Source organism: Bombus vancouverensis, chromosome 7 (genome assembly GCF_051014615.1).
Source record: "Bombus vancouverensis nearcticus chromosome 7, iyBomVanc1_principal, whole genome shotgun sequence".
Lineage (NCBI taxonomy): Eukaryota > Metazoa > Arthropoda > Insecta > Hymenoptera > Apidae > Bombus > Bombus vancouverensis.
In genome coordinates, this window is record NC_134917.1 from 18669756 (window position 1) to 18697431 (window position 27676).

At 41.8% G+C, this 27676-nt stretch overlaps 1 protein-coding gene across 1 annotated transcript in view; it reads left to right on the forward strand.

Moving 5' to 3' along the window:
- LOC117157835 (neuroligin-1) overlaps positions 1-26395 on the forward strand; it is a 48781-nt gene extending 22386 nt beyond the window's left edge. Inside the window, exons 2-7 of the mRNA XM_033336122.2 lie at positions 2488-2634; positions 13326-13514; positions 15056-15312; positions 16384-16530; positions 18159-18583; positions 21343-26395. Of these exons, the coding sequence (XP_033192013.1) occupies positions 2488-2634; positions 13326-13514; positions 15056-15312; positions 16384-16530; positions 18159-18583; positions 21343-22471 (2294 nt within the window). The 3' untranslated portion in view covers positions 22472-26395. The remainder of the gene's footprint in view (positions 1-2487; positions 2635-13325; positions 13515-15055; positions 15313-16383; positions 16531-18158; positions 18584-21342) is intronic.
- Positions 26396-27676: the final 1281 nt, after the last annotated feature.

Sequence of the window (27676 nt, forward strand, 5' to 3'; positions counted from 1 at the left end):
GTTATTTTTACATGTGAAAATAAAATTGTATGCACGGAAAGAGACATTACCTTAAGAAAGTGTCTGAAAATAACGATACAAATGATCACTTTATTTGCGTTAACGTTCGTACGGCGTTTCAGCAGTACGTAGCGTTATATTTTCCACAGTTTTCAACCGATGTATGTACAACGACGTGTTCGATAACTCGATCGTACGTGGCACTCCATAATGGTTTTCTAGCACTATCCATTTATAAATTGGAAAGCCGGACAATATTTGGTTGCTTGTGATTCGTTACGAGAGTGAAGAAACTCTGTACGTTATTCGCAATTGCACCTGAGTGCTTGGCTAGCTTTTAACTTAATTGCTCGACTGTATTTTCTAAATTAAAGTTGTTGTTGCACCCTTACGCTAACCGTTATTAAAGACTTTACAGGAAACTACCACGCGACAAGGTACTTCTTTCCTATGATGTGCTACATGTTTAAATCTTGCTTCGCTCGTCCTCTTTCTCGTCCTTTTACCCCGGAAAGTATATGCAAATTTTGTTATTCGACACTTATCGCGAAACGCGGAGATTATATTTTAACTTTATGGTAAAGTTTATCGTTTTGAGCCGTGTTCATTTTTAAATTGTTTTAAATTATTGCCTTTGCAATTTACGAAAGTAAATAATTTAGATGATAAAGGAAACATTTGTACACGTTTTAATTTTTTCCATTTGAAGATGTCCGTTATCCACTTTCGATAATAATAAACAAATAATAATAATAACAATAAAAAATGTAAACGGCGTACATTAAAGTTATTAGTAATATACAGTAGGTAATTACTGCAAATGATATTTGCTTAATTATGAAAAATCGTGAAAGATTTAGGGGAAAGAGACGAAATGAGCGCAACAATGAAAAACGATTTATAAATTGTTTCATTCTCGCTTTCTGTTCTTCGGACAGTGGATTATTTCGAAACTGGGTATGGAATTTTTACATAATTAATAATCGGATGCGTGAAATATTAGTTCGTGGGATTACTAAATTATTCAAAAATCAATATTCCACAGCACCGATAAATATGGATTTCATCGATGAATATTGATTTGATAAATTACAATATTACCATTGAATATTAACAGTAGCCAATGAATACCGATGATTTAAATATCCACCGAATGACGAAAATGTACGAAGCTATTTATCGAAAATATCCAATGTACAACACGGGGCTTCTAAAAACTTTCGTCGAGGTGTTTCAGATCAGAAATCTTTCGGCGGTTATCGTGTACTCTGCGAAAAAATTCGAACAAATGAAAATAATAACTGACAATCGAATACCGCGCGGAGATTACACAGTGATAAAAATTACGATTAACCCTCCACCGAAGTTACTTATATTTTCTACTATGATATTTGCATACTATTTGGGCGCATGCGTATCGAATATCGAATATCGAATATCGAATATCAAATATACATATACATATACGAATACACGTGGCTGCATTACCACGCGAACAATCAATTCTTAGTGCTATCGATGATTATCGATTCCCGCGTCTACGTTGTTCGCTCGTTGAATGCTGCTGTTTCCTAACAAGACCTTACCAGACAGCGTCTGTATGGTACTCTGGCGGCTTCGTAAATTTCATGCAGACGGTAGTGATAATAACGTTGATAATAACACTAACGATAGCGATATTCAAATACTCTGTTCTATTGCATAGTATAGTCTTAAGTATAGAATAGTTGTAAGCTCGTTACACGGAGGTAATATAACACGGGCAACTATGATTCCACTATATTGTTTTATTCTAACGTTGGATAACAGCAGCTTGCGAAAGGTTTAACGAATGAAATTAAAACGCTATGATTATGTCAATGTTGAAAATCGATTCTTTTGCCGCGCAATCGCTCGACGTTTATAAATTTTTATCGACAATGGACGTACGCCTCTGTACCTCCATCGAATTTAACCAGGTTTTATTTCGTCGAAAAATATCGGACCAGGAGAAGCTAGGAAAAATTTCGTCCGATCGGGCAGTTGCGTTATTTTTATTCCACGTTTAAAACACAGACCTGCCCGTGGAAATGGAAAAAATTGCGAAACTGAGAGCACGCGAGGAAAATACTTTTCGTTTACGTACGTTTCCTTTTCTCGTATTCGAATCAAAAAAAAAAAAAAAAAAAAAAAAAAAAAAAAGAAAGGAAAGTGTTAATCATGGAAAAATTGTACAATAATGGAATTACCGATATACGTATATACCTACGCACGAATCTTTATCATACGATGAGTTTGGCTTTCTTCGTATTTTTAACCAGTTTTAGAACCTACGGTATTTTACGTATTTATTTTATTTTCTCGTAATAATATTCTCGCATAAAGGAAAGGCAGTCTCGTTCTAATCTTTTCTCTCCAATTTTGTTACAGCGTCCAACATTCGACGAATAACCAGAAATTCTTGTAGCCGTAGATAAAGCGATTAACGATAACGATCCAACGTTGCAGGTAGTACCCCAGACTTATTACCAGCCCTTCTTCTAATTCACGGTGATTCCTATTCATGGGGCGCTGGAAATTCCTTCGACGGCACTGCGTTGGCTGCTTATGGTCGTCTTATCGTCGTTTCTATTAATTTTCGTCTTGGTGTACTCGGTAAGTTTCTCTTCACTTTGTTAACTAAAATATTTTTTCTCATTTTATTACATTTTAACGCTTCTAATTCGTTAACCGAATAATTTTCTAATCGTACAATCTCTCAACCACGCATGTACAAATTTTGACAAAAGCGATGTAACTGGAGTCGGGTGGATTTTAATTGTCGCATCTGTAAGAACGATAGAACACATTTTTAGCAACGATGTATCAAGAGACAGAGAAATTCCGCGAGAACGAAGCACTTACTGTGTAATTTAGTTTATCGAAACGTAACTGCGGTTAATGCCCGATTAAACGAAGTTCTATCGATCGAATTCATTTGTCCGAACGTGAACTTGTGTTATTTCAACGAAAAATCATAGGTAGTAGAGAGGAGAATCAACAAACTCCAGTTACGTATATATATATATATATATGAACTGTTCACCCTTCGACGAATTCAAATAAGCGAAGTTCTACCACATCGAATTCGGTTCGGAAAGTTCGTAAGAAAATTTGAAAACTTTCATAGAATTGGCATTTTGTCGAATAAAATACGCATGGTTTTTCGCTAGCTTCTTACCGGGTGTATCACCATCTACCGGGTAATCTTACGATTAAGAGATTTTTGTAAAGACAAAATTGGACCGTGGTATATTTGGTCTCTCATCTTACATCTCATCTGGGGACCCAATACTTTTTACCGGCGAATACTGTTTTCCTCGACAGACGATGTTCGATACTGCTTCGTTGGAAAACATTTTCATCGAACATTTCTGAATCGTTCTACTACAGGCAACGTTTATCCGAACGTAGTATTTCTTTGCTATTTCGATTTTCCTGGCGGTTAAAAATGTCAGCTAGAAACGTTTCGGACAGTTGTGTGTCAGTCGGTGTTGCAAGTATCGATAATCTTTTAAATTTAACCCTGATCAGAACGCGCGTCGAACAATAAAGTAATTAATTGTTGGCAAAGAACGTTCTACGATCGTACGCGTTCGAATTTTAATTTTGCAAATTTCACGGACGACTTTAAATCATAAAGAGGTTTTCTTTTAGGACGATAATATAGGGAAAATGAAAGATAGGTTTTTAATAAACATATAAAGGAATCACGTTACAATGCCTGCGTGATTTAGGCAAACAGATTTCTAATTTCGTGCTTCGCGAAGCATTCTCCCCTATTTTTATTTTTATTACTTTTATGCTTGAATTATTTATGGTAAATAGGAACATGTATACGACCAAATTGATACACGGTAATATCGATATTTTTATTTTTATTTTGTTATACGATGATATTTTACGTCGTCTTAATTTTGATAGTAATATCTTTTTACCATTTAATGGTAACGCGAGTTACCATTTAATTATCGTCAATTTCCAGTTACTCGAAAACAAAGCTTCATTCTCATAAATAATTTCTCGTTTTGTTTCGGTTCTGCCATCAACGATCATATTTACATCGTGCAACGCTAGCGAACCGAATATTACATGTCGCAACATCGAGAAATTTGAAAATGCATAAAAGCGGGATTACGATCGCGCATAGCGTTGCCACGCTCTTCGAACAAAGTCTTGGAAGGTTCTCGGTCGTTACGGTTGATTTTGTTCCCCACCTTTCGCTGAAAGTACGGCGTTCTCGTTTGTCTTATTTCCTTCTACTTCGAGTACCAGCAAAACTGGACTTCTTTCCCAACTTATATTAAATCCGTAACGATGCTTTTAACTTCGAAGTCGGTCAGTGGCCAGTATATGTTTTCGGGCTGAAATCGCTAATCGATGCAGAACAACTTCTTCGTATTCTTCCTCTGGAAAAAATACCGAATAGAGTAAAGAAGAAAAAAGAATTGCCAGTTGGAATAATAGCTTTTTCAAACTTGGTTTCCCAAGTCTCGTATCGGACAATAGTAGTTTACTCCGATAGCATGCTCTTTCTCAACCATACCACTTTTTACACCAGAAATCCAGTTATTTGTACAACTGAAAATTTATCCTCGGTCGTACAAAATCTATAATTCGGTTCGCTTAACTCTTTCGCTCTTATTGGGACAAATATGTTACGCGTGTATATATTATGTATATATAATGTTAAAAAATGAGTAAATAGCGATGATACGAGGCTAATTTGTAGCTCGTAGAGATAGACATTCTACAATCAGTGATTCTAGGTCTGTTTCAAAGACTATACGTCCGAAAATTCGAATATACGTTATTCGGATAACGCTTTAACCAAGATAACGTAGCTCGCAGATTTTTCACCATGGTTTAAAGGGATCAAAAAGAGAAAAGCGCTCGGCGTTGATGCAATCCAAAGTTCCCTTTGGCCGTTATTCAACGGGAAAATTGCTCGGTGAAATATTCGCAAGATGATTAACCAACGGTTAAAGCGACCAGCTTCGAGGACCTAGTCGTCCTGCTTGTTGGAGAAACTAGGTTTACACCGCGTCTACGCGTCACAAACTGGGAAATTACACGATAGAATCGCCACCGTGATACGTTGCTCCTTATGCGTGGCTTTTTAACGATCGATGAAAATTCTCTTTGAGACGAGACGAAAGCGATCGAGGCTGAATCACCACCGTCCTAATCCGTTCGACGTTAGATGAGAATATCTTTGCCGTTCGATGTGAGATTATCCCTTCGGGATAGATCAGATCGGAGTCGTCGCAACCAATCGGAATTTATTCCTATATGCTGCAACGAAAAAATGCAAGCTCGTTTCTTGCTCCGATACATACGCGTACGTCTTTTATGGGCGTTCGACAAACAGCGTTTGTTAAAGCTTTCTCGAAGCTATTTATACGCTGGCAAAATACTATAGCTTGTTGCTATCGAGGACGAAACGCCGAGATAACAGAGACGTGAAAAGAGAAAAGGAAGAAAAAACTGACCTGCTTCGAGGGAGATACTTGAACGGTCTAAACGACAACTCGAATAGTACTTATACGGCCATTGAACGTAGCAAATGAACCCTCGAATACGAAATTAAACGCGAAATGAGACAGAAGGGATGGCGGATGCTCGGTTTCAAAGGGATGACAGAGAGGCAAGGATCTGTTGAATGTTTGAACTCGATTCTATGGTGATCTTATTCGGTGGTATTTTGGATGCGCGAGTTCGAGTAGCGCGCCAGTTTCCCTGATTGGTCGTTGTTAAGGAGTTCGATAACGAGTTCTCGCTCGCTGCAAATCCACGGAAGCGCAGGAAATTGCAAATGTTGCGTGAGATTTAAAGTTAGGAAGTATCACGCGTACGACAGATGACAAAATTATTTCAAACGTTATCAAAAGAAAATCTGAAATTAATCGCAATTAACGCGTCTACCGTAGAGCGTTTCTCCTAATAGAAAAAATGCTCCAAGGCCGTCGAGAGATCTGAATACACGTTCATCGATTACCGGATCGAAAGATCCTTTTTTGTTTAGAGAATTCGCGAAATAAAGAGAACCGTCGGTAGGAAAACGACGCCCTTGATGCGAGTGCAAAACCCAAAGGCCGTGGAACAAAGGGGCAAAGAAAACAAAGGAAATATAACGACAATAAAAACACTCTCCGGCGATAAGGCGAGATTCAAACGTGAAACAGCTCCCTCTATAAGCCCTCTAAAGCCCTTATCTCTCTCTCTCTCTCTCTCTCTCTCTCTCTCCTTTTTTTTCTCCCTCTTCCTCTACGATTTTAAAGACCTCTTTGAATTTCGCGGGACACGACAGCAACGATCAAGGATTTCCCAGCTAAATCGACGTCGTAACGTCGAATTGTAAAGTGTTCTCTAGCAGGGCGATTGGCTCGTAATCGCAAATTGCCGGTGCAATTTTTAATTAAGCAAGGGCCGAAGAAAAAATTGCGCTTGAAAAGAGTTTAGCACTCGCGAGGAAGGAGACTGCTCGAAAGAGCCGGTAGAATTTAGATTGTTGGTAAAACGACAAAAAAGAGAAGAAAAAAAAAAAACAGAGGCGGAAAGGAGAGAAAAAGAAACGCACTTTCATTCGACAACCATAATTCTGGCCCTTCTGCTCGTCTCTTCTTTTATCCGTTGCTCGCGATCGACGTCGGCGGTTTTTGCTTTAAAATACCACGTTTCCGGGATAAAAGAATAATGAACGAGCGGCAGTTGAATAGGAACTGTGTTGCTATCGGTATCGGATTGCCATAGGACGGAGCGACGGAGCGCGCGAAATCGCGCTCTCGTTCGATTCCATCCGTGGCTGGAAAGCCTGACTTCGGTTTCTTGCTTCCCCTACGCTCTTTCTAGTCGGCTGATCGTAACTTGTATCGTAATTCATCGTTCGACCTGGTCGGCAGGGTTAAAATTTGCTTCGACCTTTTTAAAATCTGAACGTTTGATGATATCGTTACGGATATATCACGATATATCACGAATATAGCACGATCAAATGTAGCAAAAGATTATGTTGTAATGCGAAGTTTTCAAAAGATACGTCGCTTTCTTACATTTCCAAGCAATGTTTCATTTGTTATTGGAGCGATCAACGAGAATATTAAAAGCTGGATTTCAAACAACGTACGGTGAATCGAAAGCCCTCGCTCATTGTTACTTTCTATTTTTACTCGTCGCTCGTCGAATGTAATTGACCGATTGCGATGGTGGGATAGCGAGCGTCGACACTTGGCAGATAGGCGTGCTATAAATTCAGGATAAATCGAGCAGAATGTCGCCCATTCAGGACAACTCGTTCCCGTGGTACAATAGGTGGTTGTTCGGTATAGCGGAGTACGGGCCGTGCACGTGCACAATTCGCTACTATCTATTCGCTGACGCGCCCGTGGACGGTCGTAGAAGGAATTTCAAATTTTTGCGTGTTTCCGAGATTTCCTATGCGATAGCGAAATGCAGCAAATCGAACGAGTATCTAGAAGATATAGTATCGTCTTCGTTCGCTCTGAAATTTGTCCAACTCTTTTCGCTGGATGAAAGAACGTGGTAATTTTTCCAACGAGAACCATCTCGCTAAGGATTTTTACGTTGGTTCCGTGCACTTGTATTCCGATTAAGCAGCGTAATATACATCGTCCTCTGCTAGAAATACGTATCACTGATGGAAGTACGACGTATTGGCTGATCTTCGAACGATTTAATTAACGATCGAATAATACAGATCGCTCTCATTAAACGACACGAAGTTCGATTATAATCAAAATATAATTTCCCCGACTCTCGCACGCAGTCAACTGCAACTCTCAATTCGCAGCTGTTTCGTTGCTTCCCTTTGTTAGAATTGGAAGCGTCTCTCGGTATATTTCGCTTGCTGTTAAACCGAAACAATGGCGCCCACGGAGTTACCCGATATGTCGCCGTCGCGTCGATCGATTCCGGCTTCTTCCTGTTTCTTTTCCGACCTGTTTTTCACTCTCGTTTCGGTTACGAGACCCGTTAAATTTCCACCTGCACGCGCATCGCAGCCTGTCTAGCGTCGTCGCGAACAGAGTTCAACCTTTATCGAACGTTTAGCGCTGTAAGTTCGAGCACCGATAAGGACGACTACGAGGATACGCGTGGAAGTAAAAGTCACATAAATTCAGCGAAGCAAAGTGTAGGAGAAGAAGATCACGGACGATCGTAATTACAAGTTCTCGTTCGATCTAGATATATCGTTCTGTTTTATCGACTAACAGTTTTATTTAAATACGAATGTTCATACATGGCGCGGATTGATATAACGAACGATAGATGATAAAATAAAGAATCGTTCGTGCGCAAATTTTGATAAAATACGCAAGAGTATATAACGTAATTTTATAGGATATAACGTGGAATGATGTTATCGTAAGCAAGTTTCGAGTGGAGAAAATTGCTGAAAAGTGGAAGATTCTTAAAAAATTTGTCATTTATAACGAGATATGAAAAAATTGAAACACCTTTGATACCACGAGTTAATGTCGTTTCGTTAAAAAGTGGTTTGTACATAATCGTTGGATAAACGGCTTTCCAAGCCTAAGTTACCGTTAAAGCGGGTAACCAAAAGTCGTCATTTTTGCGCAAGTCTATCAAAGTTGAGCTAAAGACGAAGCTATTGAAATTGAAATCGACTGGTCGAATCGGTCGCACGGTTAAATCGTAAATCACAGCCGGAGTTAAATCTTGACGAGAACTTGTTCTCGCTGAAAGCCGAAATCGAACAACCGGCCGAGCAAAACCTTGGATGGTGAAGTCTAGCTTTCTTGTCACGTCGACTCGCGCCGGTATTGAACTCTGCAACGCGACTGATAAAATCGTATACAATCGCGCGTGACGCGTTGAATGGCTGCGCTCCATGAATCTACTACATAAATGAATTGATAGTCTGGAGTTTGGCATTTGATTTCGCTCGGAGAGCTGCTTCCGTTCGAAATCCCTGGTCTACGTAATTTTATTCCGTTTAACACGTTTAGAATACCGCTTAAAACGTAATAGTAATTTCGATAATAAGCTTTAAAAATATCCGTTATCGTAGCACGTGTTATACGCGAGATCGGAAAGGTACGCCGACCAGCATAAATTCGCGATATCTCGAGTAAAATGTGTAGCAATTTTCGGAGAAATCGAAAGAGCAAATCGATACTTACACAGCTCGACAAATTTTATCTCGTTTCCTTTTCTCGCATATCATATCCGATTAAATAACGGTTCCACCGTCGAGTATAACAACGCATCCTTTAATATTTCGAGCAAATCGATCAAAGATGTCAGCGACTTTATCGAGGAAACGGAGAAGCAATCGTTGGCCGAATCGCGACGAGGTGAAAATTTGCATTTTAATTGGAAAGTTCCCGTACAAGCAATTCGGGATTCGACCACCAAGTACGCGGAGCAATATCCTTCGCGTAGCTTCCCGCCAGCGAGTTTCTGATTACTCTCTGAATAACCTTGAACCGGCGGTTTCGAACTCGAGTCGAACCTAATGAAACGAGCGATAAGCTTTGAGTAATTACGGAAGCGGCGGTGTAACATTGTTAGGGTAAATGCTAAAGGTAATCGGTACTCTGGATCTCCGTCGTGGTCATAATTAAACCAATCGAGCTGCAGTATCGCGTATTTGCGTAAATTAGAAGTTCATCGACTTACTACATTTACTTTGAAAACGACTGCTTTATACTTTTATACCTTTAGAACTTTATACCTGGAACAGATGAGTATATGCTATCTTATATTGTAATTAACCTAAATAACTCGTACGTAGGAGATATAAATTTCCAAGATTCTTAAATATTTAAAAGATCACAAGATGCGAATTTTTAATTAAACATATGTACCGGAAATACACAATTTCGGCAACGTTTCTCCATCATATGGTATTTTTTATGTTTTTTACGATTCGCATATGCGAGAATAATGCTCGATAATGACTATAGATCTTCGAGATGCTACGAGCTCGACAAATTCCGAAGCGTAAAATATAGACAATTTTAGAATCGATAGTTACTTTTCTCTTCTTTCTTTTTCCTATACACCGCGGGCCTAAATTCGCGGTGAATTCAGAAAAATTCTGTAATTCCAGATAGGACGAAGCTCAAGAATAACAAAACTACGTGGAAAAATTCGAATTTGAAAATTTGTCGAATAGACTAAACATGTTCGAATTTCATTCCTGTGGGAACGAGGCGCTTTAAAGACCGAAGCGAAATTTACATTTTCGACTTATCTTTGCACGTGGAGGAACCTTCTGTCAATTTCCCAATCCTATCCCAAATTTGGGCCCACATTGTACGCGTTAAATTATATTTACGAATAATTAACATGCCAATGTAGCAGATGACGTAAGTAACAGAGTTGAAGATTTTGGCACTTGAATAATAAAAAATCTGTTTGTGTAATTATTTGTGTTCATTTACTGGTATCTCCTACTTGTGGTACTTTTTCATTCGATACTTTGTTATTTACAAATTGAGCTCTAAATTTGCGGGACTTTATATAAAAGTACTTGTAAATTATAAAATTAAAATATACCATTAAAAAAACCAACTGTTCTAGCAATTCGCAGATTTGACAATTTCGATATCCAAATTAGCTAATGCAGACAGTTGGATTACTCTTTGAGATTTAATTCGATACGAATACGTAAATAGAAGCTGGAGATGGTTAATAAAAGGGTTTTCAGCCATTTCATAAATTTCACGTTAAATGTGTTTCGCGCGAGATTATTGCAACTTAAAGATATTATACGAGTCCTAATGTAGGCTTTAAAGCGAGTGCATTTCGTAATATTAAATTCTAGTCTGGTCCCGAGTGTTTTTCCAAGTTTATGACGCGTTAATTGCATTTAAGAAATACGTAGAAGACATCTCTGTGTTTCAGCTTCTAATTACAATTTGCAATTCCCATTTAAACACGTGAAATAGCAGTAGCAGTTTATTGCCTCTCCTTTGGTGTTACAAGACTCGCTCGTTACATCTCAACTACGCTTAAACGCGACTCCGTATAAAAGAATCGCGCTTTATAACACACTTTATATATATATATATATATATATATATATATATATTATTTCTATTCTACCGGGATTATACTTCTTGTAATTTTCGAGACATATTTTTATATTACACAACGTATTTTAGCCTGTAATTATATTATAAATTAAGTCGAACATAAACAACTAGCATAAACTTTTACGTAGTAATGCAATATAAAGTTTAATAAAACAGGTGGTACCTCCAACAAGTTATTTTCTGTCCAAATGTTATATCTGTCGTGTTAATCGCTACGATTATTCTTTTCGAAACACACTCGGCAGATTTAACGTACCTATCGGACTACGTGTCACGTAATCATGGTAATTCTGGATTTGAGCACAAAAAAGTAGAAAAAATATCGGCAAAGTGCAAGAGAAGAGAGTTGAGAATTCATTTTCATCGAGATACAGTATCGTGTATACAGTATCGAGGGTATCGTGTCGCTGTAAGTTGGTTAGATTAGTTCCAGTCTATCTATTTGCTAAAGGTTTGCACACGTGTGATACAGGAGTACGGAAAGTGCGAGCGAGGAACATCGTAGAATAGAACCCTTAAACCTCTTAGGTAGCGAGAGTACGATATATCTATAGACACTGTATCGTATACACGAACGATCGATCGATATACACACTGTGTTTCGTCGAGAAGGTGAAGTATGTTTCTTAACCGAAGAACGTCGAAAAGACTTTGTTACGGTGATAAAATTTGTAGTCACGGTATCTCCGACAATTACGTATATTTTATAAAATTACGATCGACATTTTTAATTAAATTCGATACATTCGGTTTCATGTCCGTTCTGCTCTGTTCCCACCCGATCCAAATCAAATGCTTTTCTATTTAATCATTCGTCTTAATGGAAACGCAAGTTCTTCTTCATCCTCGCTGTTCTTCAAAATTCCAAATACGTACGTCACCGTTTTTAGCGTCGATTCGTTATTCCGACAAATTACCACGCTATTTAGTTAGAATTGTCGTATAACACGAACAAATGTTGACGCAGTACAGATTCATTTACCAATTTAATTAGTAGGAGTAACGGTATATGAAAATAAGCAATATAGGATATTTGAGTAATTCTTTTAAATTAGACACGCTGGTAGAGGTACTTTCTCGGAATATCAACTTTTATGTATTATGGAATTTATACTATAAATCCCATTTTCCATCATAAATTGCCATCAATGATATTACGCAAGAAAACGAACCAAATATATTGGAAACATCGATAAATGTCGCGTCTTGCGGACTGGGTACATTCTTTTCTCGCGGTTGTAAATCTCAGATTAATTACGTTGGTCGACAATTACTTCACGATTATTTATTTGCTCGCGAGATTAATATCAGGCAACTGTTCTTCTAGGAGTAATAGAGCGCGGCCCAATTACCGCACTCGCCTAGTATATACGTATATCAGATGCTACGAAGATATTTGTAGTCCTTGCGAATGATTACGGAAATAGAAACGCAACGATACGTAAAATCCTGAGTAAATTCTCGAATAAACAAGCTACCGATCTACGGAAAAGTGGAATAACGGATCAACGAAATTTACGGATTCGCTCGTAGTGCTGAGTCAACGAAACGACAACATAATTCGTTCGATAAACCCTCGAATCACTACAACAGAGTTAAAGATTCAACGTTATCGGCGACAGCTTGTCTTAGATCGTTTCGTGCTTCCATATACGAAAACATCGTATCCGACGAGAAGAAGGGACGATCGGACAAGTCAAGGAACTTTAACGATCGCATTGTGGCAATTTCCAGAGCAATGGCGTTGATAAGGAAGCGCGCGAGTTTATCTTTCAAGTCTCTCGTAAAACGACGCCGGCTGCGCGACCAAGAAGCATACAGAGAACCCACGATTCATCCGTTCCTCCGGCGTGCTCTAACTCCAGTTGAAACGTCAACCGTCTGGTGTTCGCGAAATTTTCAGCAATGCCGCGAAGCAACAAAACTATATTCGAAATTACCAGTAGTTTCCTAAAGTAATTTTCCGAGTAGGATCAAGCTACACCTTATTACGTTACAAACGCATCTTGAATAATTCTAAAAGTCACAGTAAATTAGAAGGTCGTACGAAATCGTTACGTTTTACGTTTGACGAAGGTTCGTGTTCGTTTATCGTCCGTTTGTAACGCGACAGTGTACAGAGCGTTTCACAGCTCGAGCACGTAAATATCTGTTTCCGCTTTTAACGATATCGAAAAGTGTTTAAAGGTGTTCGATCAGAGAATTTTTCTTTCTTTCTTGCAGGCTTCCTTAAAACAGGTCCGAAAGGGAGCGCGCAAGGAAATTACGGATTGATGGATCTAGTGGCAGGCCTTCACTGGTTACACGAGAATCTCGGCGCTTTCGGCGGCGACCCCGATCGATTGACGCTCTTTGGCCACGGTACAGGAGCCGCGCTCGCCAACTTTTTAGCCGTCTCACCCATGGCAAGAGGTAATAGTATCCTTTGATTCGTAAATTCGTAATTCTCTAGGAATTACTTTAATACAAATGCCGCGTATCTTTAATTCGACCGTTCGACCGCGTTCGGATTTGTACGATCCAATGTTGCGTTTGCATTAACGAGGGAACGATACGAATTTTTTGCGAACCGAATGGATTGTTAACAACGATGGAGAGTTAATTGGAAGAATGCACACGCGTACACCGACGACGAGATGCACTCATGCGGTAAGAATGTCCGTTGTGCGTGTGTCAACTGTTTGCAGGTACGCGATGACCGAGACGCAAGAGGATAAGAGCAAATAGCAGACGGATGGGAGTTAATCGATAGAAAGAACGTTGATATTCTTCTTTCGGTCGAAATATTTGCTTACTACTTACTGATATTTGCTACAACCGATATTGATTTCTGGCTTGCTCCGTCTACGTACGTATACTACGCGTATGGAGCAAATTGCCATCTGTTCTATGCAGATAGTACGGTACGTAGGAAGCGAGCATCGTTCCGAAATCAGATATCGCACTCGACGCAGCCATCGCTCGTTTCGCGGAAACCATTCCGATTCTAGTTCGCCGCCATTCACCTCGATTCCTCTAGCGTACCGTTTCGTGTTTCGTCGCGCGCCGGTAAAGTCAGAGGTGTCAGGATACTCGCGCGGGAAGAGCATAGTCGAGGGGATATTCCTCGGGGACGACGACAACGGCAACGGTGACACGGCCGTCTTCGTTGTCGACGGCCACTAGAGACCTTAACAAGCTTCCTCGAGTGCAGACAGAGAATAAGGGTAGCAGAGTCGCCAAGGGCGGTGGTGAACCTGGACGCGTTTCTAGATTGCACCTCCATTCCGCGCTAACGAACCTACCTCGCGTCCTCCTTTTAATGCCCTTCCGCGATACGTTTTACCGTCCCTCGGCTCCATCGGGGCTTCGCGGACTCGCCCCTAATGCCCCGGCACGCGGCGCTCTTGGTCGAAACGACGAGTCGACTCAACGACCGAACGATCGTGCGCGCAACCTCGATTCGTTCGATTCGAAGAACTTTACTTTCTCAAATGTACTCGTTTATCGTTTATTTATCCGTAAACGAAAGTCGTTTCTTTGTTACGCGTTTCAGTTTTCTAGCTGGAGATAGGACGAAGCACGAGAAGATTAAATAAAATCTACTATGCGTATAACGTTTGCAAGGAGAATAAAGAGAAACGACGTCTATATCGATGCGCGATTATTAAACGATAGGTGATTCGTTTTTAGCAACTCCGGTCAAAGCGTACATATACGCTAGGTAAACTGTTTGAATAGCGTATCGGAAAGGACACGCGAGATTCGTCGATCGAGTCAACTTCGTGGTTACGCGTATACGAAACGTTGATTTTACCGAAATCAAATTCTACGGTTAGATATAATAGGAAATTTCTATTCGTGCGTAGATTCGTTACAGGCCAAGTTACAAATCAAACAAATTTCCATTTCCCTATTTCTCGAGAAATCACCGTAGCGTCGTATTACGCGGTTTGACGTCTTTTATATCGCAGAGCTGGTCGAGAGAGTAGTTTTACTCGGCGGTTCTGCCTTGTCACCCTGGGCTATACAGCGTGATCCGTTAACGGCGAAACGTCACGTCGCCAATCAGACCGAATGCTCTGGTGACGTGGAGGCTGACGATATCGCACCGTGCCTTCGTTTGCGGAGTTTGGAAGAGCTTCTGGCCGTGCAGTGGGATACCCCGAGATTCACTTCCGGATTTGCTCCTTTCGTCGATGGGGCGGTCATGCCTCCACCGATCAATCAGGTATCTCTACCAGACGTTCGTAAAACTTTTCCTTTATACGACCGCTACGTATCGCAACGAGTTTCGTTATTTCGAACTAAGCTCTCCGAGAAACCGCGTCACTTACCAAATAATCTATTACGATATTTCCGATCTACCGATGACCCGATACGATGTTTCTTCCCTCGTTCTTACTCATCCTGCACTTATCCCTGCTATGTTACGTTGCTCGGATAATCCATGTCCCGTATTATCGTTGTCGGTATCCGATGTCGCGATAGTACCACGTATCGTTATCCGAAGTTTCTTTTATTCGCTTTCAGAACGTTTCAACTTTGATCGAAATATTCGGATGCGTTCGAACACGTTCCTTAAACTTACAAATCCTTCCGATTCTTATCTTCAAATATTCTTCCACGTTTGAAGCACGCTTTTGGAACGCTGGTCATCGGTCGAATCAAACTCGGTCACGTACAGATCGAAAGCCAAATTATCTAGAATCCTGTCTGAATGAAAACGAGGAATCCTCTTAACCAAGCGTACCGACGAAGCGGGACAGACGCTCGACGATGAAAGCGCAGGCTCGCAATCGCGGCGTTAGACATTTTGGCCGCGCGAAATAACGGACGAGGCGACGTGTAAGCGATGAGTTTGCTAATTGAACCGACAACCGACTGACAGATGTCGAGCGATGGAAGAACAGGGTATTAAGTTCTAACCTCGCGTCGCGTCGCCGCCCCTGCCGTTGATCGACCGCTTCCGTGTTGCTCGCTTCTTCTTTCCGTTTTCTTTCTTACTTTCCTTTCTCCTCTTTTCTGTATTTCCTTTCCTTTTCGAAAATCGATAGAGAGTGTATCGCTAGGCAAGATCGCCGGTCGGCCAACTTTTAATTAAAAGCCGTAAAGTATACGGCGTAACTGCAGTTACACAACGACTCCCGGCAATCGGAAGTCGACCCGAAAATCGATAGTTGCCCGCAACTTGCCTTTCGCGGGCGTCGACTTAATTGCACAGAGAGTTCGCCTCGAGATCGACTTGTCGCGACACCACGGCTACGTTCAATATGGTCTTTCTCCTGTTCCCGATGTCAAGAATTTCCAACCGACTGCCTCCTCCTCGGGACTGATGCCTCTGATACCTGGACCAGGCACCGAGTTTGCTAATTTCGGCGATCGAGATCTCCTGTTGGGATTGACGTCCGAGGAAGCTTGGATAAACCTCACCGACGACGATCTACAGGTAAGTCGGAAGCGTAAGTGGGTCGATCGAACGCGTGCGTGGCATTTACTTATTCAACACGAACGAAGCCTCCGAGTCTGTTCGTTACAGCTTATTCGCTTTGACCAGCTCGGTCGGAAATCGTGGTCGATACGTCCTATCCTGAGGTGTTTGAGGTTTCTTGAGCTGAGATTATGGTCATCCAACGCGATTGCAACGGACAACTCGAATGGAAGTGTTTGAATAATTTTTTGGAGGAAATTGTCGACGATATCGTTCCATGTTACGCGTAATTTTCAAGATCGATCCACGTTAAACGATGTCGTTATTATTTAACACGTCCTTTAAAATTGTATTTTAATAGAATTATCGTAATATCGCTCCGTACAAAAACTGCTTTTATAATCGCCTTTAGAAGATTTTAAAATGATTTTCCTAATTATCGACAAGTGTCACGTTCGCTATATGCATTCTGGTGGAAAAATGACTGTAATTTTGTTAGACTAGACGTATCATTCTACGTATTTCTTTCTTAATTTGCGCGTCGAATTTGGTCAGGCTGTGGGATCTATGTTCAATTATTTTTAATCGTGATAACGGGTTTGACGAGACGCGAACGGGTTTACGTGCAGCCGGCATGCACCGATAATTGACACGAACTCGATAAATTATTAATTAGCGAACGCGTATTGTCGCGAAATGCGGCCAGCGATTCGCGTCGAATATTATCGACGATCCGACGGTTACGGTCGATGGATAGTTCGCTAAAGCGTACTTCCGCGGCTCCTTGACAATTTCATAACGATCGAATGTTTCACGGTGCCGTTTCGATCGTTCGTTTACGTGTAAAGTCTAAGCACAGACTCTGTACCAGTCGCAGCGTTTGTCATTTTGAAAATTCGCTTAATACGTATAAAAATATATAAAAATATTGTACCGTGTCCCTGTCTTTTCGCGCGACTAATCTGATCATCACGAGGCTTGATGCTAAGGCTCGCAGACGCCGCGGTAACAAAAGGCACGCCCCGAAACGCCAATTATTTCGTATTAGGTTTAGGCTGATACTTCTAGACTCTGGTTTTTCCCTCAGGGATAAGAGCCTCACAGCGCCTCGGCTGTCAAATGACTGTACGTCATGTCGAGTGACGTGCTCGCAGCTTCCGCCCCCCCCCCTCCCAGACACAAACATAAACACGCACGCACACAGAGATATGTGTTCACGCGTGGTTTTACATTGTTACTACAGTCAATTAAGGCGTTTTGTGATTTTCTCGAAGCGTTTGGATCAAGCTCGATTAAAGTCGCCTAACAGCTATCGAAAGAACGATTAAGAAAGGAAAATCTGAACAATAGGAAACATCGATCGGTTGATACCGTGTTAATTACAGTCTGCGTAATGATACTTTTCTAGAAACGATACTAGTAACTTGTAGGATAAATTTCGATAAAGCATTTTTCACGTACGAAAGCAGGAGTAAAGCAATGAGAAAGGCGCATACCTCGTCCATCCTCGGCCATATCGCGATATACCTCGACTCCGAAAAAAGCCAAGCGTACGATAAAGCTTTACGATCGGCCGATGCGAAAGTTTTACGAGTGTCCCTCGAAAAGAAAACTCTCCATCAACCATCCATCCGATATGATTGCAGAACGGTTTGAACGAGACCAGGAGGGATCGTATTTTACGCACTTACGTGCGAAACACCTATCGTTACCACCTTCACGAGATCTATTCGACCCTCCGTAACGAGTACACGGACTGGGAGAGAGGCGAGCAGAGTCCGTCAGCGATCTGCGAGGGCCTCCTGTCCCTGCTCGGCGACGGTCAGGTCGCTGCTCCTCTCCTAAGGCTCGCATTGCTGCACTCGGCGTCCGGAGGACGTGGTTACTTTTTGCATTTTCAGCTCGGCGACCGACCAAGTCAGAGGGGCGAGGAGGTGCCCTATCTTTTGGGGATACCTCTTCTCCGCGGAGAGGTGGTGTCCGTTCTCTTCGCCCAAGCCAACTACACTTTGGCCGATGAGAACCTGTCCAAACTGCTGGTCCACTACTTGGCCAACTTCGTAAGACGCGGGTGAGTCTTTCCGTCTTTGTTGCCCGTTTGCCAAGTTGGTCCTCGGCTTTGCACTTTACTCGCACGGTCGTGCAGACGCGATCGTACTCTGTTCCCGGACACGGCAACTTCCAGTCGACACTCTGTTTCCTTTTGACGACTGGATTCGTCGGAAAGGTAGCTGATACTTGGTCGTTTTCAGCGTGATATCGCGCGATCTGTTCAACGTCCGTTGACCTGGTTTCCACGTCAAGTATTTTTCAATATTCCATCGCGTATTTAAGAAGAATTTAATCAAGACTTGATAATAGATTAAAAATTTGCTAATACGACGTTGGGAAATTGTTACTTCGACGTGCTTAATCGCGTGCCTTTGTACGAGATTAAAGTAAATATTTTAATTTTAAGAAATTATTTTTTAATTTTCGATTGCTACAGCGCTCGAATAAGAAGGGCTGAGGTATTTAATGAACTAAAATTATATTTCTTCAAGAGCTCCGGACAATTTTTTAATTAATCAAACGCACGTTTTCCCCGAAAGCTTGCCTTTCTCTTTTTATTTCCTGAACGATCGACTAAAAAGTAAGATTCTTTAAGAGCAATCGTAAAATTAGCAGCGCATCCAGGACGGCGATGAAAGACGGCGTTGAGAAAACAGTCCCGAAAGCTTCGTAAAACGGTGCTATTATCGTTAAAGAAAATTGCTTCGATAAAGCTTACGGATAACAGTTGCGATTTGATTTGGAATTGCAGAGCTTCGTCGTCCGATATGCTTTAGTCGGTGTTTTTCACTTTATCGCAACGATGCTTGACGTGGAAACGAAGTTCGAGTCGATCCATTTTTCTGTCTTACCGTGGAATCTAATTTTTATGCTCGCAAGTCATGAATATCGCATTTAATTGGTCTAACAGACGAGACGATCGCGGTCTTCGGACCAGTGCGCAACGCAATTTTCATGCAAATACAATTTTACCCAGCTCGAGCATCAGCGCGAACCATTCGAAGTTCGACTGAAATTTCTGTCGCGTTTAAAATTGCAGAATCGGAAACTTTTTCCTTTTTCGCGTCCATGGTAGCTGAGATTTCGGTTAAAAATGCAAGTAAAATCTTACTTCTTATCTCCTTTGCAATTCTTTCCTTGTTCTCGTAACGAAATCTCGTTATTGTTTTTCTTCGTAGTTTAACAGCTCGAAACTCGTGATCCACGATCACGGTCGATCGCACGGTGAATTCTATGGCAAAAGATGATAGGAACTCCTTACGATTATTTCTACGCAGCAGAAGACAAGTAAAGCCGAAGGGAAACTTTCTGCTTGCAAACTTTTCGTTTTCACCCGAAACAACGCTTTCTTCCCACTTGCTGCAACTTTGAAAGAAATTAGAACCGTCTCGATATCGCAACGCGCATACACGATACTCCCATCGATGTCGCTATCAAAATATCAACGTCTTAATTAACACGATCGCGGCGGCTCCGATCGCGAAACTTTAATCAACACGTTCGGCACAACTTTTCGAATTACCAACGCGCTCAGTTTTCCGATCTGCTTCCGGGCTGAAACGATCGAAACCGACGGACGAGAGTCGATCGTTCTTCTTAATTTCGGCGATTTAAAGCGGAGGAAGTTGAACGTGTTCGTGAAAACGGCGACGACGACTATGGGGAACCGAGGCAGGACCGCCAGGAATTCTGATAACGAAGCAAATGGCAACGTAGTCAGCTGCAAGTTCCAAACTTGCAATTACGATGACGCGAGGCTAGTTTCTTGTTACGTGCTGCCGCGTTTCCTGAACCGAATACAATTAGCTAAAGTTACGCGTTCCTCGAGTTAGAGTTGGACTAATAATATAATCGTTGAATTAGAGCGCGTTGTGTAATTCGATATCGATATGACATGTCCCTGACTCTCTAATCAGACGGTATAAGATGATTACATTGAGTTAATATCAGATAATTTCTCGCGAAAATTAGTTTCGAGCAGTAGAAAAATCAATTTTACTTGAAAATTGACGAGCGAAATGATGGAAACGCAGGCAACTTTGATTTTACAGATTCTTTAACTTTAAACGACTAACGTATTTTCAACGATTTAACGATTTCGTGTATTTTTTCCAAATAAAATTTACATCTGAGGGAAAGACGTACATATAACGTTTAAGATTAAGTAACGTTTGAAAGAAACTCGAGAAAATGTGTTTAGATCTATCGTTGAACGCACAAAGAGTATAACACGAAAATCAAACGAGCAAAAAAAAAAAAAAATTGGCCAACAACTTCGATGATATAGAAATCTACGCTCTTCTATGCTTAAAGTGTCATTATCGTTTAAGTATTCCGTAATTAGAAAAATTTGCACGATTCGATTCAACGATTTTGCGTCACCACGCACGCATCTCCTCGAATCTCAGCTCGGTGGAGTCTATATTTTCCTACTTGCGAACATCGTTTCGTTGATTCTTTCATTCTCTCGTAAGCAAGAACGCGACAACTCGGTGGGTTTCTTCTTCTTTTTTTTTATTTTTTTTTCTTTTTTTGTTCTTTGCTTGGACATATAATAGCACGCAGATCCGAAAGAAAAAAGAAACGCGGAATCTGTAATCGCTTTTATCCGTGTTAAATGTCCTCTGTAACAAGACGAACGTACCCCGTAATCCCGGGATTTTGAATAGTAGCGAGATAGCCGCTCCTCGAACCGATCAAGGTTCGGAGCACGATCCGTATCTATAGCAGAGACCGTTTGATCGAGACGCGTGTGTTGGCGCACGCGTGATGTTTCAGGGACCCGAACGGCGTCAGCCCGTTGACATCGGGATCCGACGGGCTTCCGACCAGCCCGCCGTTTTGGGATTCGTACGATTCGATAAATCAGCTGTACCTAGAGGCCGGTCGTAGCACGGAAATGCGGTCGCATTACAGGGGCCACAAGATGTCTCTGTGGTTGAATCTGTTGCCGCAACTCCATAGACCCGGGTACGAAATCAGCATGCGTCACCATCATCTGGTCGACAGCCCTAGCCTGTACGAAGGTGCGGTGCGCCAGCAGACCGAAGCGCTGCCGTTGCCAGCGCCTCCGCTCCCGGTACCGTCACCCACCGAGCCATCCTCGATCTCGAGCGCGATATCGACCACCGAGTGTACGCCGAACGCTACGGTCGCGACCACCGTGGCGACTACCTCGAGAACTTTGCAGCATCCGAACCTGGGCCCAGCGCCTAACAATCTTCTTAGAAAGCTGGCCTCCAGTCATTATCAAAGCTACACCACAGCCCTCACAGTCACCATAGCCGTCGGCGTGTTTCTCTTGCTACTGAACATTCTCATTTTCGCCGGCATCTATCATCAGAGGGACAGGAACGCTTCGAACGCGGCCGGAGGTTTATCTTCGGGCTTTGGAGATAAGAAGAAGGAGGAGCTATTGGAAGCAGGGTGTTCCGGTATCGAGGTGTCCTCGGGAAAACAGAGGCTATCTTCCTTGAATCTGATGGACTCGCCGTCTTCCAGTCCGCCACCGCATAAAGCGAAACTGGCGCAGGAGTTGGAATTACAGTTGCAGGAGTTCCAATGTTCTCCGCCTCCAGGCGGAGGCAAGAGAGTGTTAGAACCACCGTTGTACAGTAGAAATCCGTGCGTCCAGAGGACGCGCACTCCATCGCCTTGCGTAGACGCGACCACTGCCAGGATGGACGACGACGACGACGACGACGACGACGATGACGACGACGACGACGGCGACGACGACGGGGATAGCGGCAGCGACGATAACGACGACGAGAATCTTCCAGAACCTCCACCGCCTCCGAAAGCTCCAGCACCCAACGTCAGCCTGTCCTGTCCAGGAATCCTCAGGCAACCTGGCACACCCGGTAGCGCCAAGAAACGTGTTCAGATCCAAGAAATTTCCGTATGAGGAGAGTACCTTCTTGCAATCTCCTTTTGCCGAAAACTCGTTCACCGGCCCATTCCGACCATTCGTAGTAAACCCGTCGAGCGATCCTCGATCGTCGCTACTGCTGGCGGTAGTCGACCAACAGCTTCGACCAAGAAGAAATTCAGCGTTTCGAGCGTTCCAAGCCAAAGTCCGTTGTTGCAACGCGCCATAACTTGCAGACGTTGCATATTCGGCTCTGTCGGGAGTTTCGTCGCGCTTAAGAATTTGAGATTCTGCATAGGCCTACGACGTTCGAGAGACATCGTGCGTGTACGAAGGAAACACAGGTTGCAAGAGGATTGGCAGTTTCAAGCGCGTGGTTTCGAAAGGGAAAGTCGGCGTTTACGGTTTTACGTCGCGCTCGAGAGAATATTCGTAGCCGAAGATCGACGCCAGTTCAGCATCTATCTTCGAAGAATCGATAAACGGATTAACGAAGACACGTAAGACAACAAATAAAAGCACAAATCGATGGCCTTAAAAGAATTCGATACTCGAAGCGATATAATAGACGCGACGGGAAGCAACGTCAAAGTCGAATCAGGCAACCCACGTTCCTACGAGATTCGACGGGCAGATATTTTCCAATATTTCTCACAACTCGACGAAAAGCGGAGAAAAGGAGGAAGCAACGGAACGGACAAGCGATAACGACGGATAAACAACAACGGAGGACAACGCAGCGTCCGCCACTGGAGAGAATTTTTGGCAACGATTTTATTGGTTGTTGACCGCGTGAATATATTTCGTACGTTCAAATTTATCATAGATCCATCGAATTTAAATTTAAACGGTGCTCGATTTGCTTGACCGAGTTTGTTCGAGCACGAGCGATATCGAGAAGTCGTCAAGTTTTACGATATCCTTCCTTCAGGCAGGAAAACAGAAGGAGAAAGGAGACGCAGGATTTTTTTAAAGATCTCGCACAAAAAGCATCGACTCTTTGTCTTCCTCCTTCGAAAGCTATACAAGGTGGACGGCGAAGAATCAGAGAGAAGTTGGATAGAAAAAAAACGAGGAACGACGGATGGATATCGACAGAGTCGGCGTCGAGCAGAAGTTGAACCGTCGCCGAGAGTCGTCGCGACGCTCGACACTGTGAAACGAGGGGATTGATATAATCTCAGGAACCCAAAAGACAAGGCGCGCGCCGAGGGAGTCCAGCAGGATACCTCGGGCTTCCTTCATCCGGATTTGTCGGAGCACTAAGTGGAATTATTCGAGGAATTGGAAGGTCTGACCTCGGCTTTCCGGATCTCGTTTTCTTTTTCGGTCGAGAGCAGGAAGTCGTACGGGAGGAAATGGACCTGATCAAGCGAAACTCTGCAGGTTCGCCACGAAAGGAGCCTGCTAGCTAACGAATTGATGAATCCGAAGTTCTCGTCAGTGTAATCGCGAGTGTTCTTAGTTACATACGTGTAAAAGGGAGCGAGAAAAGGAGAGAGATAGACAGATAGATAGATAGATAGATAGAGCGAGTGAGAGAGAGAGAGAGAGAGAGGGAGCGAGAGTGAGAGAGAGAGAGAGAGAGCGAGAGCGAGAGAGTGAGAGACAAGAGGAAAAATCGTAGTGCGAGTATCAGAGTGACAGAGGATGAGAATGAAACGAATAACAGTTGGTGAAGTAGGAAATATAAATTGTATATTATATTCGATGCCAGGGAATATGATTGGAACGTTGGAAGAAGAAAGTGGATTCATCCTGAGCGTATGTTTTCGTTTCTCCTTGGAGCGTGCCGACAGGGACGGTTCCCGTCGAATTTCGGATTGTTTGGATGAAATTTTGCTTTCTGCCTCGTTCCATATTTATTTTCTCATCTCCTAGTATGTACGTACATGCGTTTCAAGTATATTCGTTTGTAACTTAATTTCGAACGTACGATCCAACTATGCGTTTGATGTATTTTTCTTTATAAGAAAATTGCTGTTACAAAATGATTCTTACTACGTTCGAAGATACGCGAATAGTTGCCCTGTTTTCCGACATCCGACTATTTATTTGATAAGGAAACGTATCTCGCGATAAACTTGGCTGGTATTATCGAACGTTTAATTTATTCTGTATAAACGGTATGAATATTCTTCTCGAAATAAATTATATCGGTTGACGTTGATATAGACGCAAACCGTAAGGACTTTCATCGTCGATGAAGCTGCCGATCGTTAATTTTGAGAATGTCGCGTTCTCTTTCAAGCGTTGACAAATGCTGGTGTTTACGAGCGACGTTCCTCGCTGTTCCTCGTTCCCTCCGACAAATTAGCCTTGATTAAGTTTCGCCGAATAGTGGAACGAGGTTAGCCGTTTGTCAAGTTGATAACAAAAACGTTCAGCACCTGATTTACGCGAAATCTATTCATTTTAAATTAAACGTTTCGTGTCAAAGTATTTACAGCGTTTAAGAATTGTAACGATCGAGAGATTAAATGGTAATGCACGATATGGCATTTAGCTCTTTGAGCGGAGAAATGTGTAAGTTAAGATACCCGACGCGAAAGTTTCTATTCGATATCAAGTAGTAGTAACAGACAACGATAGTCAGACGCGAAAGTAGCCACACAATGAGACTTTAACATTACGAAAGGGATGAAATGCGTCTTTCCTAGAATATCTACAATTACGTTTAACAAATTTGAATATCCTACTTGTTATAAGCAAATTGTTTCGATTACAGTTAAAGTTTATGATATTAAAAAATTTTCAGCTAAAATTAGACTTTGATCGTTTTCGCGAGGCGAAATAGAAATTAAAACAACCGAGGTTAGTTTTCCTTCCGTTACGATAAGCAACTTTTTAATTATTTCGTTTCCTTCTTCACGGTTGTTTGAAAGTTATTCTTACTTTTTAAAGCATTTCCCGAAAAACGCAAACGGAAAATTCAAATCAAACACCGCCACCTCTAACCAACTCAACCTAAACTCAAACCACTAGCTCCTTCCTCTCGATTCGTCGTTCTATCAACGCACCTACCTCCGGCAAATTTTCTATTACACCTTTTTCCTAATATCCCTCTAAGAAACATTTTTCATTATCCGTTTTACTTTTGTTTCTTTTTTTTCTTTTTACTTTTTTTTTTTTTTGTATCGGGGATAGAGGCAACTGCGATCGAGAAACGCGAAGCTAACGATCGATACCGGAAACAAGAGGCAGTCGGATCGCGATAACGAAGGAGAAACGAGTCGTTGCGAGCTTTCGTGCGAGTTTGGAACGTAACGAAAGAGCGAAAAAAGAAAAAAGAAAAAAGCTGGAAGAAAAGGGAAAAAAGGAGACCGCGTGTGGGGCCAGCCGTAAGTAAAATCTAACTACTAATTTAGTTTAGGCGAACAACGCCCGCCGCCGTGAAAAATTTCGTGTATCTTTGCGCCCGGGAAAAATTGTCGATCTCATCGGAACGACTTTTCGAGCCTCGACGTGGTTTGAATTTTGAACGAAAGAAACGAAGGAAAATTGCGAAACAAATTTTGCGTGGTCGTGCGTGTGCGTGTGTGTGCTTGCGAGAAGCAGAGAGAAAGAAGTTGGAATGTCCTGTCTTTGAAAAACCTTTGGTCGATGAATCGACGGATCCTCGATTTCGATCATTTGTTCGCGCGTTTCTTCTTCGACGATCCTTTCGAACGATGGTCGATGTTCGTTGAAACGTACCTCTGAATTTTCAGAAAGTTTCCAGAAAGGGATCCGGGATTCTCGATGAATTAACGCGCGAAACACCGATGTCTTCAGCGTCATTTACATACAGAATCGAAAGAAGACATGCAGGTATAGTTACGCGTACGCGTGTACGCGTGCATACACACGCACACGTACACGATTATCAATGTTTGGAATGTTGGGATTTGTTTAAATAAATACTTAAAGCATTTAAAACGTAAGCATGGTTGGTACTTTGACTAAAATTCTTGATACGCGCGATCTTTCCCCGTTGTCTTCGTTTTATGAGTCACGTTACTCGTATTTTACTTGTATTAATTTACGTTTGCGTTCCGCATCACGATGATTTGACGTGCTACGGATATGAACAACAATTTCGTCCACTTTTTTTTTATTAATCTTATCTTTTATTTATTTTATATTTGTCGGATCTAGTTTATCGATTTACATAATTTCATGTCGTTTTTGTGCCCTAATTGTAGACATTCGTAGATCGATCGAAACTCTTCCTAGCCAGCACGCGTGACCACGTCGAATCATTTGCTCCTGATCCGAATAGGTAAGTGCTAATCTCGTTTTATAATATCGTTATTTTACGTGGAAATTAAGCATTTGGCTGCAACGAACATTTCAAATATCTATGCAAAGGTTAAGCAACGTTTCTCATCGATCTTGCAAATTTTCCTCGATAAATCGTTCGTTGACTTTGTTAAATAAGACTTTGTTAAAGCGATGCACTATGCAACACAAGTAAAAGTTAAAAGCAAAGGTAAAAGTTTGAAGATCTTGCGATATAGGGGAAAACGCCTGGAAAGAGATTGTTGCCACGTTTAAAGAAATGTACTTACGAGTATATGTAAATAACAGAATTGTTCTTTCGTTACGTACTCCTCTATCTTCCTCTATCGCAATCACCAAGTTCCTTCAAATTTCTTTAAGATCCATTGGTTGTAGCGTTTCTCAGAAACCTTGAACGGATTATTTTTCTCATACGCAAACGCGTACGGTAGAAAATTTCTTTAATTAATTATCTTTAATCGATTAACGCAATTACCTTCGTCAAGAGTCTATTAGCTATTACCAGTTTGGTGGGATCGAGCTAAAGCTCTCCTTCGAATCAACGGTTAACCTCTCGGAATCCACGAGTGGGTATAAATTCTGTTTGCCATTACTTGGAAACTCCTCTTACTTGCCGCACCGTCACTGTTCATTTTCGACAAGGACTTTCAGCTATGCGTTACGCTTTCGGCTACAAGTTCATGCAGCAAACGTTGATTTCCTTTTAACATCGTAAAGCATACTGCGCGATATTCGGAATACGAATTAAAACGTAGTTTAATGACGAAAACCTCATAGAGAATTTCACTTTACCTGTATCTCTAAACCGGTTTACTTCCATTTGCGAGGAAATCGGACCGTTTCTTTGAATTCTTCGCTAAACCATCGTTACGTATCGGTAAGAAAAGCGTAACGCCACAACGAAAATCGTAACGAACCCTATCTTGAAAACCATTTAGAATCTCCGTTCTTCATTTTTCT